Source organism: Balaenoptera ricei, chromosome 7, assembly GCF_028023285.1.
Source record: "Balaenoptera ricei isolate mBalRic1 chromosome 7, mBalRic1.hap2, whole genome shotgun sequence".
Classification (NCBI taxonomy): domain Eukaryota; kingdom Metazoa; phylum Chordata; class Mammalia; order Artiodactyla; family Balaenopteridae; genus Balaenoptera; species Balaenoptera ricei.
In genome coordinates, this window is record NC_082645.1 from 88,858,399 (window position 1) to 88,872,654 (window position 14,256).

The 14,256-nt window shown below is 35.0% G+C and overlaps 1 protein-coding gene across 3 annotated transcripts in view; it reads left to right on the forward strand.

Moving 5' to 3' along the window:
* The window catches only part of CARF (calcium responsive transcription factor), an 81,331-nt gene that overhangs the window by 953 nt on the left and 66,122 nt on the right, over nucleotides 1-14,256 (forward strand). For all 3 annotated transcript variants that reach the window (XM_059928498.1, XM_059928500.1, XM_059928499.1), the window contains exons 2-4: nucleotides 2,898-3,063; nucleotides 12,558-12,669; nucleotides 13,145-13,369. In XM_059928498.1, coding sequence (XP_059784481.1) covers nucleotides 12,601-12,669; nucleotides 13,145-13,369 — 294 coding nt within the window. In that variant the 5' untranslated portion in view covers nucleotides 2,898-3,063; nucleotides 12,558-12,600. The remainder of the gene's footprint in view (nucleotides 1-2,897; nucleotides 3,064-12,557; nucleotides 12,670-13,144; nucleotides 13,370-14,256) is intronic.

Sequence of the window (14,256 nt, forward strand, 5' to 3'; positions counted from 1 at the left end):
TAATAGTGCACAGTGACAATGAAACTAAGACTATTTTCAATTTATTCACCTTCTTAGAATGCAGGCCGTGGAACCCGAATGTCTGGGTTTGAATCCTGCCTCAGTTGCTTATTTATTAGCCTCTCTGTGCCACACCTTGGTCAACTGTGAGATTAAGTGCCACATAGTAGATGTCAGCAGTTTTTACCATCGTTATCCTTTAGATGTCAGTTTAACTGGGAGCTATGGCAACATGAACAAGTAAGAAAGACTAGCCTAATGGTTAGAGGAGTAAAAAGAGGAAGCCTCTGTGCTGAGGGCCTAGGAAGGGATTGGGCTTGCAAATAGAAGCCATGGTCATTTAACCATGTGATTCATTGTAATTGTGAGAATTGTATGCATAAGTTAGACCACCTGAAGTTTGAAACACTTTTTTTTTTCTCTTTCTTAATTGAAGTCTTGTTATTTAATCCATATTTTTTGAATTTGGTAGAAGTAAAAAGAAATTTGACAGTTTCAGACATCATTTGCTTTTAATCATAAGTAATTTTTGAGTTACAGCAGTAAAATTGTCTGAATTAAAATTCCTAGAACCTGAAATAAAACTTCTAATAGGTTCTTCAGGTAATTTTTAATTGTTACTATATCATTGGTTAAAATATGTTTTAAAATGTGTAATCAGTAGATTAATTCATTTTTAACTATCATTAATTTGAAATTTATCAAAATAAGAAAATACTGTACCTGATATTCAATACAGGTTGATCTTAATTCGAATGGAAAAATTTTCTATGATCAGTAAGATACAGAACTTAAATATGTGCTTAATAAGGTAAAACTTCAATTTACAAAGCAGAAATGTTGAATTCACTAAAATACTCTTTTCATTTGACTGAGACCTTTAGTTAAGGGAAAATTAGTTAACAAGCATTCCAAGATACCTGAATACCTAGTGTGATGGCTTTGGTGTTTTTTCAACTGTGGCTTATGTGTTGTATTTCGTGTTCCCTCTATGTAATACCTAGAGTAGTTAGTATTTTTACTCTGAGTGTTTTTCTTAACTTTGCTTAGAACATTAACTCAAGCTTTTGGTTCTAATGATTTCCTACATGATTCACTTACTAGGTTTCTTATGAAGACACATTGTTATCTGGAGAACTACAGCTTGGAAAATGTTTCTCTTTATTATAGGTTTTTTTCTTTTTTGTATGTAATGGCATGGTGTAGTATGATATAAAGACTGTGCATGGGCTTTGGAGTCCTAATCGGTTTTGGTGATTTTTTCCTACTTAGTTTTGAATCTGAGCTCTAATGTTCTGTGATATTAACCAAGTTACTTGACAGCTTTGGTTTTCTTATCTATAAATAGATAATAAGCTCTACCTTAGAGTCATTGTGAGGATTAAATGAAATAATTTGTAAATCCCTCAAAGAGCAAAGAGGTAAAAAGAGGTATGTATGTACAGGGTAAGAAGTGGGTAGAAACCAAGATGACAGGGAAGTTTATAGAGAGGGCAAACCTTAGATAAAGGAAAAGAGACATTGTGAACACTAGCTTTAAATTTTTTTCACTGAAAAATGAAACGTTGAAGTAGATTGTTTATATATATTTGCATACATTTAACATTTTGGTGTGGATTTAACTAACACAGTACAACTTGCAAAACCCATCTTTTAAGAAATAAATTACTCTATAAAATATTTGTGAATTAGGAGTCTTGATTTAATTTTTGACACCACTGATTCATAGCAATTTTGTATACATCATAGAAGGAACATTGTATTGTTTACCTACCCTAAAAGATGAGGGAAATTTTATTTTCTAAAGTACTTTTGAGCAGTATTTTTTAATGTATTTAATAAGGTCAGACACTGATTTTAAATATAAGATTTCAATATCCTTTAAATCTTGAGACATTAACCAAAGTACCTAGAATTAAGAGAAACTCTAAACTTCAAGTGGCTTCATCCTTCAGTTAGCCTGTTTGGGGCTTTACTCTTAGATTATTGGTTTTAACAGATAAATTTTACCACACAAAAGTCTATCGGGAAAATGAAAAAAAAAAATCAAATATAAAGACAATTTTTAAGAAATTAAGGCTGAGAATTACCTTTAATGTTTTGAACAAATAGATTTGCTGTTGAACAAAATCAGAAAACAGCAGTAGCCCCAGCATGGTCCACAGAGATTTGAGTAACTACAGCCTGACTAGTGTCTTCCCCTCTGCCATGTATTCAATATGTGTAAACAATAAAAGCCCTTTTTTGCTATAAATTAAAACATTGAACTTCTAATTCTTCCTGATCTTTGCTTTTGGTATAAGGTAAAATCCACTTTTTAAAATGTGATGTGAAACATTCTAGAAAGCAGTTTGCCAGCAAAATTTAATGGCCTTAGTGTGTTTTCTGAACTCCAAATATTATTAACCCTCTAGGTTATATATTTAATACTTTCTCTTTTATTTCTGTTCTCTTTATCCAATCCCAATACTACTTACTTAAGAAATAAGCTTATCAATTTAATTCTAGGATTTTATAGGGAATGGGGTATGAGGAGGGAAGCCCTTATTCTCAAGCTTCTGTGGCTCCAAAATATGTCCAATTAGTAAATATTTTCATTGTGGAGAAAAATGCAATTTACTGTGGATGTTTTTGTTTCTGTAGTAGTTACAGAATGTGAGAGTTGAAACTAGGCCTTAGTCCAAATCCCCAACACAGGGTAGGTCACCTACCCCTGGACACATGCAGTCTTCCATAAAGACAGTCCTAGTCTCTACTTTACTTTAACCGAGTCAATTGCTGGGTAAACTATACCAGGCTGGTAATGGCTATTTTATAGTAAAACCTGCAGTACAAAATCTAGTAGCTTGCTTTATGTGTAGGAAAATAAATATACATTGAATACCTTCTCATTACAGAAAAAATGCTGCTGTGAAGACATAATTATAGCTTTCACATAACTGAAGCCCCAACCATCATGATTTAGTGCCCCCCAAAGGAAGAACTTGAGTGGAAAAGAGAGGGCATTTCTGGGGATAGTAGAATGCTTGAGACCTGAATTTAATCTCAAGCTCCTTCATGAAGGTAATAATTTTATTTTTAACTGATAGAAAGTAACAGCTCTGTAAAAGTTAACTATTGTCTATTACATATTAATGAAAAAGTCAAGTTACACTTTGTATATAGGTACTTTGTTCCGTTTATGGTTACCAGTTGGAAAAGAACATTTTATACCTAGCTATTTAATCTTTTTTTTTTTTTTTAATCTTAATATCTACATTCTTTGGAACTTTACTTTGACATAGTTAATTGAAAGTTAGGGATAATAATTTATAGCATGTGCTGACATTGAGGTTAGGTGGGAAAATTGGGTATTTTAAGTCACTCTGCAGTTGTCAGGATTGAGGAGTATAATGCAAATTGATGGAAGACTTAGGGGAGGAAGGAGTAATACTTTTCACTTCGTTCAAATTATTTTTTGAAAAGGATGTCTGTAACTTAAAAATGTACTTTTAATCTCCAATTCAACAATGAGTTAGGTCAACAGATATTGAAACCCACTTTTCCATATAATAAACACGAAAACCTTGTTTAACACACAGTATAGAGGTACTGCATACTGAAAGGAAAATTTTGAGTTTTGAATTTCCAGAAGATAGTAGGAAAGAAGTTCTCTTTCATCCATTTGCAGATTCCCAGTCTGGGCAAAGTTCTGAAGTAAGTGGTTTATATTTGGCAAGCTTCCTGTGTTATCCCACCCCTTCACTAATGAACTTCCCCAGGGCATTCATCCTGCCTTCCCTATTCACTGCAGCATCTACCTCAGGTCTGCAGAATCCCTTTTAGGTGCTCTGAGCCTCAAATGTACTTGCGTTCTAACCTCTAAGTTAAACTTTTCGGGGTAGCTGTTTTTAACTCATCTTAACGGAAGAAAGCTATATTTATATAAATTTACACAAATTTGATAATGACTGATAATCTCTCCAGAGTATTTTCTCTTTAAGAAAAAATGCTTATTAACTCCAATGAAAATTTCACCGATGAAATTTCAGATAGGGTAAGAGAAAGTAAATAAAATGAAAAAAAATTTAGATCAGTAGGGATAATTTGTAATGGAATCAGGGCACCTACCAGGAAACTGAGAGTAAGTTTTTAGAATTTTTTTCCCCTAAGCTATTTTTACTTTTTACCTCTCTGTCCCAAGATCCACTTTTGGATCTGTTTACAGAATATTTTCTCAGGGGCTGTAATTCCTGCATAGTTAGAATGCTAGTTTTTTCGTGGGGTCAGAGATCTTTAGATTGCTTGCAGGAGGGCTTTTGTGTGTTAGGGACTGCCTATAATTAAATTTCAACTGGGAAAAGTTGAGAACAAAAATGAACAAAGAATTTCTTTTAGCATCTTTAATTTGTTAACCTATCCCAAAAAAAAAAAAAAAATTAAAGCCATGACTAATGAAGGAGGGAGGTTCGTCCGTTACCTTGAAAGAGTTCCCATTGTAATAATAAAGAATGGGCTTTGGGATCAATGCATGTAGGTTTGAGTTCTTGCTCAGCCACCTAGTATATTTGTAATCTTTGGCGTTACTTAACTGCCTAAATCTTATTTCCTTATGTGTAAATTGGAGCAAATAACCGAATCACAGGGTTGTTGAAAGGATTAAATAAAATGACATGTATAAAACACTGAGCCTAGTGCTTTACTATGGTAAGTGCTCAATAAATGAAAACCTTATAACCTTTACCGGTGAGCCTCAGTTTCCTTTTCTGTAAAATGTTGTTAATGGGTCCTATATCACAGAATAGCAGAGTGATTGTTAATAATTCTGGCTAATAACTATTAAGTATAATAAGCGTTCAATAAACATTAAATTATTTTGTAGCTATGATAATTAAATTCATAAACTTCATGTATTCTATCATAATAGTGCTTATATTTAAAAATCAAAATAAAGTCTCAAAAATATTTCTAATCTTAATGTCATCATGTTTAGACAGTGAATATTTCAGTGTATTTAATACACTTTAAAAAATTAAGTTGCATTCTTGACAGCAATTATTTCAGTTTTAAGAAGTCCCTCAGTAGGACTTTATTTTCAATTGGATCTAACTCTGTAAAAGTTTTCTCCTTGAATAGAGTTCTTTTATTTTTATACTCAGTGTACGTTAGAGGTCAGTCAATAAACGATAGTTAAACGAATTTTAAAAGTCATCAAGATAATCAGCTATTAGAAACATAAAATCTAAGAACTGAATGGGATCTTTAAAAAACTAGGAATTGAAGCTCAGGGAAGTTAACATACTGTTTTTTTTCATCAAATCTAGACTGACCCTATGTTCTTTTTCTACTACATTCATCAGATGTGTGAATTTTTAAACTAAACAATAATATTGAAATAGAACTTGTTAGTCATCTGAAAGTAAAATTTTTTGCAATTTTTCAAAGACAGTATAGAAAAGTATATTTAGAAGCTTTATACTAAGCCCAGGTAAGTTTTTATTACATCAATGAGATGACTGATATTTAACAGATTTTTGTCCTTAGGAACCAAGTTATTTATAGATAGGTGAATTTTTTATCTTAGTTTGCATAATTATAGGTAGCAGAAATAATTTATTGAGTATTGACCCTGTACTAGGAACTGCACCAAGCTCTTTGCACACATTATTTTGTTTAATATAACGACCCTCTGAGGGAGATGCAGTATAATTGCCAATTTGCACATGAGAAAAACTAAAGCTCAGAGTAGTTAACTAATTTGACAAGTAAGTATGAAGCTGAAATTCAAACCCAGACCGTATGACTACAGAACACTGTCTTCAGCTATTTTATACATTTTTACTGACAAAACCCTCTCAGTTTTTTTTTTTTTAATAATTTTTTTTAAATTAATTTATTTATTTTTGGCTGTGTTGGGTCTTCGTTTCTGTGCGAGGGCCCTCCCCAGTTGCGGCAAGCGGGGGCCACTCTTCATTGCGGTGCGCGGGCCTCTCACCATCGCGGCCTCTCTTGTTGCGGAGCACAGGTTCCAGACGCGCAGGCTCAGTAGTTGTGGCTCACGGGCCCAATTGCTCCTCAGCATGTGGGATCTTCCCAGACTAGGGCTCGAACCCGTGTCCCCTGCATTGGCAGGCAGACTCTCAACCACTGCGCCACCAGGGAAGCCCAAAACCCTCTCAGTTTTTGTTTTAAAAGTTAATGAAAAAATAATATATTTCTTGTCCACCCTAACTCCAACATTGTTCAGAGTATGGTCACTTAACCTAAAATTTCAAGATAATTACGGAGTTCATATACTATGATTTGTTATTGGCTTCAGTTTACAGACACTCTGCTCTTTTTTTTTTTAACTAAAAGACTATTTTTTTCTGAAAGTTTTAGATTTATAGAAAAATTGAGCAGGTAATATAAAGATTTCTTCCTTCCTTTCTTCCATATTCCTTCCCCTACCTTCTCTCCCCTCCATCCTAGCATGCAGTTTTCTCTACTATTAACATTTTGTATTAGTGTGGACCATTTTCTAAAAGTTAATGAACCAATACTGATACATTATAATGAACAGAAGTCCATAGTTTACACTAAGGTTCACTCTTTGTGTTGTACAGGTTTATGGATTAATGTCATGTATTCATCATAACAGTATCATAAAGTATTATCTCATCACCATAAAAATCTCTTGTGCTTTACCTATATGAATTACTGCATCCCCAACCTCTGGCAACTACTGATCTTGATATTGTGTCTATAGTTTTGCCTTTTCAAGAATGTCATATATTTGGAATCATACAGTATGTAGCTTCTTTTACTTATCAGTATGCATTTAAGGTTTTTTCTTGTCTTTTTGTGCCTTCATAGCCTGTTTCTTTTTTTTTGTTTTTGGCTGCCCCTCACGGCTTGTGGGATCTTAGTTCCCTGACCAGGGTTTAAACCCAGGCCCACAGCAGTGAAAGCACTGAGTCCTAACCACTGGACTGCCAGGGAATTCCCAAGCCTATTTCTTTTTAATCACTGAATAATAATTCATTGTATGGATATACCAACAGTTGTTTTACCCATTCACTCATTGAAGGACGTCTTGGTTGCTTTCAAGTTTTGGCAGTCATGAATAAAGCTGCTATAACTATCCATGCAGGTTTTTGTGGAACATAAATTTGCAACTCATTTGGGTAATTACGTAGTAGTACAATTGCTGGATTGTATGGTATGCCTATGGTTAACTTTGTAAGAGACTGTCAAACTGTCTTCCAGAGTGGCTGTATGTACGGTTTTGTATCCCAAGCATCAATCAGTGAGAGTTCCTGTTGTTCCACATATTTAGCAACATCTAACAGAGGGTTGTTTTTTTTTTTATTATCCATTCTAATAGGTGTGTTATGATATCTCAGTGATGATTTAATTTGCAGTTCCCTTATGACATATAATGTTGAGCATCTTTTCATATGTGTAATTGCCATCTGTATATCTTCTTTGCTGCAGTGTATCTTCAGGTCTTTTGACCACTTTTTTTTTTTTTTTTAATTTATTTATTTATTATTTATGGCTGTGTTGGGTCTTCATCTCTGTGCGAGGGCTTTCTCTAGTTGCGGCAAGCGGGGGCCACTCTTTATCGCGGTGCGCGGGCCCCTCACCATCGCGGCCTCTCTTGTTGCGGAGCACAGGCTCCAGACGCGCAGGCTCAGTAATTGTGGCTCACGGGCTTAGTCGCTCCGCGGCATATGGGATCTTCCCAGACCAGGGCTCGAACCCGTGTCCCCTGCATTGGCTCTCAACCACTGCGCCACCAGGGAAGCCCTTGACCACTTTTTAAATTAGGTTTTTTTCTTATTGGTGAGTTTTAAGAGTTCTTTGCATATTTTGGATACAAATCCTTCATCAGATACATGTTTTGCAAATATTTTCTCCGAGTTTGTGGCTTTTCTTCCCATTCTTTTGATACTGTCTTTTGCAGAGCAGAAGTTTTTTTAATTTTAATGAAGTCTTGCTTGTCAATAATCTCTTTCATGGATCATGCCTTTGGTATATTATACTTAAAACATCATTACTATACTCATGGTCATCTAGGTTTTCTCCTATTTTGTCTTCTAGGAGTTTTATAGTTTTGCATCTTACATTTATGTCTGTGATCCATTTTGAGTTAATTTTTTTGAAGAACGTAAGGTCTGTATCTAGGTTCACTGTTTGTTTTGTTTTGTTTTTTGGGGTGGGCATGTGGCTGTCCCTTTATTCAGCACCATTTGTTAAAGAGACTATCCTCTGTGGTGAGGTGGATGGACCTAGAGTCTGTCATACAGAGTGAAGTAAGTCAGAAAGAGAAAAACAAATACCGTATGCTAACACATATATATGGAATCTAAAAAAAATAATAAAAAGGTTCTGAAGAACCTAGGGGCAGGACAGTAATAAAGACGCAGACGTAGAGAATGGACTTGAGGACACGGGGAGGGGGAAGGGTAAACTGACATGAAGTGAGAGAGTGGCATTGACATATATACACTACCAAATGTAAAATAGATGGCTAGTGGGAAGCAGCCGCGTAGCACAGGGAGATCAGCTCATGCTTTGTGACCACCTAGAGGGGTGAGATAAGAAGGGTGGGAGGGAGATGCAAGAGGGAAGGGATATGGGGATATATTTATATGTATAGCTGATTCACTTTGTTATACAGCAGCAACTAACAGAACAATGTAAAGCAATTATACTCCAATAAAGATGTTATAAAAAAAAAAAGACTATCCTCTATGGGATATATGGGCACATATGCTTTATTTATTTATTTATTTTTAAATAGGATTTTAAAAATATTTATTTATTTTTGGCTGCATTGGGTCTTCGTTGCTGCATGTGGGCTTTTCTCTAGTTGCGTCGAGTGGGGGCTACTCTTCATTGCAGTGTGTGGGCTTCTCATTGCGGTGGCTTCTCTTGCTGTGGAGCACAGGCTCTAGGTGTGCGGGCTTTGGTAGTTGTGGCACGCGGGCTTGGTAGTTGTGGCTTGCAGGCTCTAGAGCGCAGGCTCAGTAGTTGTGGTGCACGGACTTAGTTGCTCTGCAGCATGTGGAATCTTCCTGGACCAGGGCTCGAACCTGTGTCCCCTGCATTGGCAGGCGGATTCTTAACCACTGTGCCACCAGGGAAGTCCGGCACATATGCTTTAATTTCTCTTGTGTAAATACATAAATAGGAATGGCTGGATCATAATTAGGTTCACGTTTAACTTTTTAGAAAACTGCCAAAGTGATTCTCAAAAGAGAATATACTGTTTACATTACCACCAGTAATACATGAGAGTTCCAGTTGCTCCATATCTTCATAAACATTTGATATAATCCATCTTCTAAATTGTAAATATTCTAATAGGTATATAGATGTATATAATTGTGGTTTTAATTTTCATTTCCCTAATGACTAATACTGTTTAGCATATTTTCATTGCTTATTTGCTAGCTGCATATCTTTTTTTCCTTTTTTTTTTTGGCTGTGCCATGTGGCTTGCAAAATCTTAATTCCCCTATCAAGTTCCAAAAAACGTTTATCACCCCAAAATAAAACTTTGTACCCAATTGGCAGTAACTCCCTGTTCTCCCCTCCCCCAAGCCTTGGCATCCACCAGTCTACTTTCTGTCTGTATTTTACCCATTTTGGATATGTTTTATAAATGGAACCATACAATATGTGACCATTTGTGTCCAGCTTCTGTCACTTAGCATAACTTTTTTGAGGTATATATCAGTACTTCAGTCCTTTTTATGGCTAAATACTATTCCATTATATGGATATACCACATTTTATTTATCTGTTCATCAGCTGATGAACATGATGAACATTATGGTTGTTCCAGTTTTGGCTATTATGAATAGTGTTTCTGTGAACATTTGTATACAAGTTTATGTTTGAACACCTGTTTTCAATTCTTTTTATCTGTTTATTTAAACTTTATTTTTGTAAATTAATTTTTATTGGAGTATAGTTGCTTTACAATGTTGTGTTAGTTTCTACTGTACAGCAAAATGAATCAGCCATACATATATGTATATCCCCTCCCTTTTGGACTTCCTTCCCACTCAGGTCACCACAGTGCGTTAAGTAGAGTTCCCTGTGCTATACAGGATGTTCTCATTAGTTATCTATTTTATACATAGTATCAATAGTGTATATGTGTCAATCTCAGTCTTCCAGTTCCTTCCACCACCACCCCTTCCCCCTTGGTATCCATACATTTGTTCTCTACATCTCAATTCTTCTGAGTATATACCTACAGTGGAATTGTTTTCATTTGGTAATTCTATGTTTAAATTCTTAAGGAACTGCCAAATTGTTTTTCACAGTACCTGCACCATTTTACTTACCCATCAGCAATGCACAAGGATTCCAGTTTCCCCACATTCTCACCAACCTTTATTTTCTTTTTATTTTGTAAAGTATAGCCTTTACAGTGGATATGAACTAGTATCTCATTGTTGGTTTGATTTGCATTTTCCTAATGACTAATGAACTTGAGCATCTTTAATATGATTGTTGACCATTTGTGTGTTTTCTTTGGAGAAATGTGTATTCAACCCCTTTGCCCATTTTTTAGTAGGTGTGTTTGGGTTATCTTTAATTTAATTTAATTAATTAATTTATTTTTTGGCTGCGTTGGGTCTTCATTGCTGTGCACGGGCTTTCTCTACTTGCAGCGTGTATGGTCTTCTCATTGTGGTGGCCTCTTCTTGCGGAACACAGGCTCTAGGCGTGTGGGCTTCAGTAGTTGTGCCATGTGGGCTCAGTAGTTATGGCTTGCGGGCTCTAGAGCACAGGCTCAGTAGTTGTGGTGCACGGGCTTAGTTGCTCTGTGGCATGTGGGATCTTCCCGGACCAGGGATCAAACCCCTGTCCCCTGTGTTGGCAGGCAGATTCTTAACCACTGTGCCACCAGGGAAGTCCCTGGGGTTGTCTTTTTTCTGTTGGGTTGTAAGAGATGTTTGTATATTCTAGACCCTTATCAGATATTTGATTTGCAAATATTTTCTCCCATCTGTGGCTTGTCTTTTCACTCATATCATGGTATCCTTTGTGCAAAAAGCTTTTATCTTGCTAATGTCCAATTTATCTATTTTTTTTTTTTGACATTTATCCTTCTGGTGTCATATCTAAATCCAAGGTCATGAAGATTTACTCTTATGTTTTCCTCTAAAAATTGTATGGTTTTAGCTCTTTTTAGGTCTCTGATAACTTTTTTGTTCATTTTTGGTATGCAATTGACCCTTAAACAACATGGGTTTGAGCTGTGTGGGTCCATTTATACTTGGACTTTTTTCAGTAAATACATAGTATAGTACTGTACAATCCACAGTTGGTTAAATTCACAGATGCAGAACTACAGATATGGAGGGCCAACTGTAAAGTTGTACGTGAATTTTCCACTGTGCAGAGAGTTGGTGCCATTAACTTCTGTGTTGTTCGAGGGTCAACCGTATATTATGAGGTAGGGGTGCATTTTAATTGTTTTGTATGTGGCTATTCAGTTGTCCCTGCTCCATTTGTTGAAGAGAGTATTCATTCTCCATTGAATGCTTTTGACACCCTTGTTGAAAATTATTTGCTCAGAGATGTATGAGTTTATTTCTGGACTCTCAATTCTGTTCTGTTGATCTACATGTCTATCCTTATGTCAGTACCACATTCTTTTGTATACCTTAGCTTTGTAGTGATTTTTTTTTTAAAGGAGTTTTTTTTTTTAATTATTAGCACCTTTAATTATTATTAATTTATTTATTTATTTATTTGGCTGTGTTGGGTCTTCGTTTCTGTGCGAGGGCTTTCTCTAGTTGTGGCAAGTGGGGGCCACTCTTCATCGTGGTGCGCGGTCCTCTCACTATCGCGGCCTCTCTTGTTGCGGAGCATAAGCTCCAAACGCGCAGGCTCAGCAGTTGTGGCTCACAGGCCTAGTTGCTCTGCGGCATGTGGGATCTTCCCAGACCAGGGCTCGAACCCATGTCCCCTGCATTGGCAGGCAGACTCTCAACCACTGCGCCACCAGGGAAGCCCGGCTCAACCTTTTTGGAATACATATTTCTTCATTTTCAAAGCTTGTCATGCTAATATTAAGTGGTATAATTGTATGTTATGGTAAGAGTTGTGTGTATATAATCTCCACCTGTACCAAGAGATCTCTCTTAAAATTATCTAATGCTATGATAGGGCACACCTCATAAAATTAAAATCATTAATTATTAATCATTTAATCATTAATTAAAATTAAAGATTACATCTTTGTAAAATGAGAATTTTAGAAGAATTTGAAAGGGTGTAACAACAGTACCTGTCACATAGCAGCAATCTTAATAAACCAGTACCTGAGTGCAATTAAGGATAGGGTGAGGAAACTACATAACACTAAGTTTTGCTCTGCCTTCAATTTATTCTGGTGCCTTTGCAAATTATTTAACAAGAATGTTTATTTTATTGATCTTATAGGGTGTAAATGATTTAACCTAAATTGTATAGGGTAACACAGTAGGGGAGATGAAAAATGTATTTAAGACAAACATTCTATTAAAATGTTAAGTGCTTTAGTTGATCAGATATTTAAACTCTTTCAGGTATTAAATAATAGAAGAAAATGGAATTGAATATGATACCAGCATGGAACAGTCTGTTGATTCATTAAGAGTCAACCATAATGATTCTGAAGAGTCAAAAATCGATTCTCAGGTATTTGAAGTAGGGATTCAACTAGGAACTTTTTTCCATTTAAAGGGAAAGCGGCATGCAATTGGACAATTTTTTATGTTTAAGGAATAGTGTTATATTTAATGTATTCAAGAATTTTAACATTTAATTTTTAATAATTCTATCATATATTTAATTTTATAATATAGAGCTTTACTTAATGTATTCATGAAAGTTTATATATAAAGAAAAATCTGCATATTGAATTGTAAATATTTCATCATTTCACATTGTATTCCTGTGGACAATTTGAAATAAAATATAATAAAAATCAACAGTTTCACTTGAGAACTTCTGTCTATATCAGTCTGTGAATTGATAACCCTTGCAAAAAGTTAAGTGAATAATTAACTGAAAAATGAATATGTCTCCATCTTTTATTAAAAACATTCTATTTTTTAAAAATTGTAACTTATTTTACAAACACTCAAGTGATTTTTTTTTTTCTTTGCAAAAGCATCTAAGCTGTATGGACTCCAGTGAGCCTTCTTTTGGACAAGATGATTCCCCTAGAGTTTTACCCATTACTGCTGCAGTGGATAATTCACTCACATCACAGAATATACCAGGGCCCCTGACTCAGACACAGACTCTTTCTGCAGAGCAATTCCACCTAGTGGACCAAAATGGGCAACCTATTCAATATGAGCTTCAGTCATTGGGGGATTCTAATGCGCAAATGGTGAGTACGTTTTTAAAATAACCAGTTTTCTGCTATTTAGCAAAATGTATTAGTCTTACTAGATGACCTTTATTTCTTGACACTATTGCTTTACATTGCTTTGAAAATACTGTTTCCATGACATTCATTTTTAAGTTATATAAGGATTTTAAAAGATTTCCTTTCAGCACTACAAAGAGTACTTCAAACCAGTATGTCCCAGCTACTATGTCTAGGCAAACAGGTGCTTTGAGATCAGTTGGAAATGTAACATAATCTGTCACTAGTGCTAAAGTGCCAGAGCTTACATATAACTTACATTTATTTTTTGTATATACATTTGACTGAACTCAACGTTGTTTGCTCTATCAACATCTCAGTTACTGATTTGTGTGCCACATGCTGGTATGCTTTCTCGAAGAAAAAGAAAACAATGGAAGTACCAGTGGAATAATGGAATTTAGACATACCCTTACTGATCTTTGTAAGTAGATATGTAGGTGTCATGTGAATAACAATGCATAAAGTTGACAGTGCTGCTTTAAACTGTTAGCCAGAAATATTTATGACCAAGTTCACAGTTGAATAGATGTGGTGATAGATGGTTTTGATTGAAATAAAATTAATGAGAAAAAGTTCTAAATTGCTCTGTGACTAATAATATATTTATATCAGTAATAATATGAAGAATAATGTATCTCTTTTGTTTGCCTGTATTTTCCAAATTTTCTACAACAAATTTTAATTCAGTAATTAAAATTATTTTTAAAATCATAACTTCAATTATAAATTATACTTAAGTAGGCAACCATTTAACCCAAAATTCTTGTTTTTGTTTCTAGTCTAGAGCATTCTAGAGTTAATCTATGTCCTTTTGCTCCCTTATAATCCAGCTAAATTTTGGCATT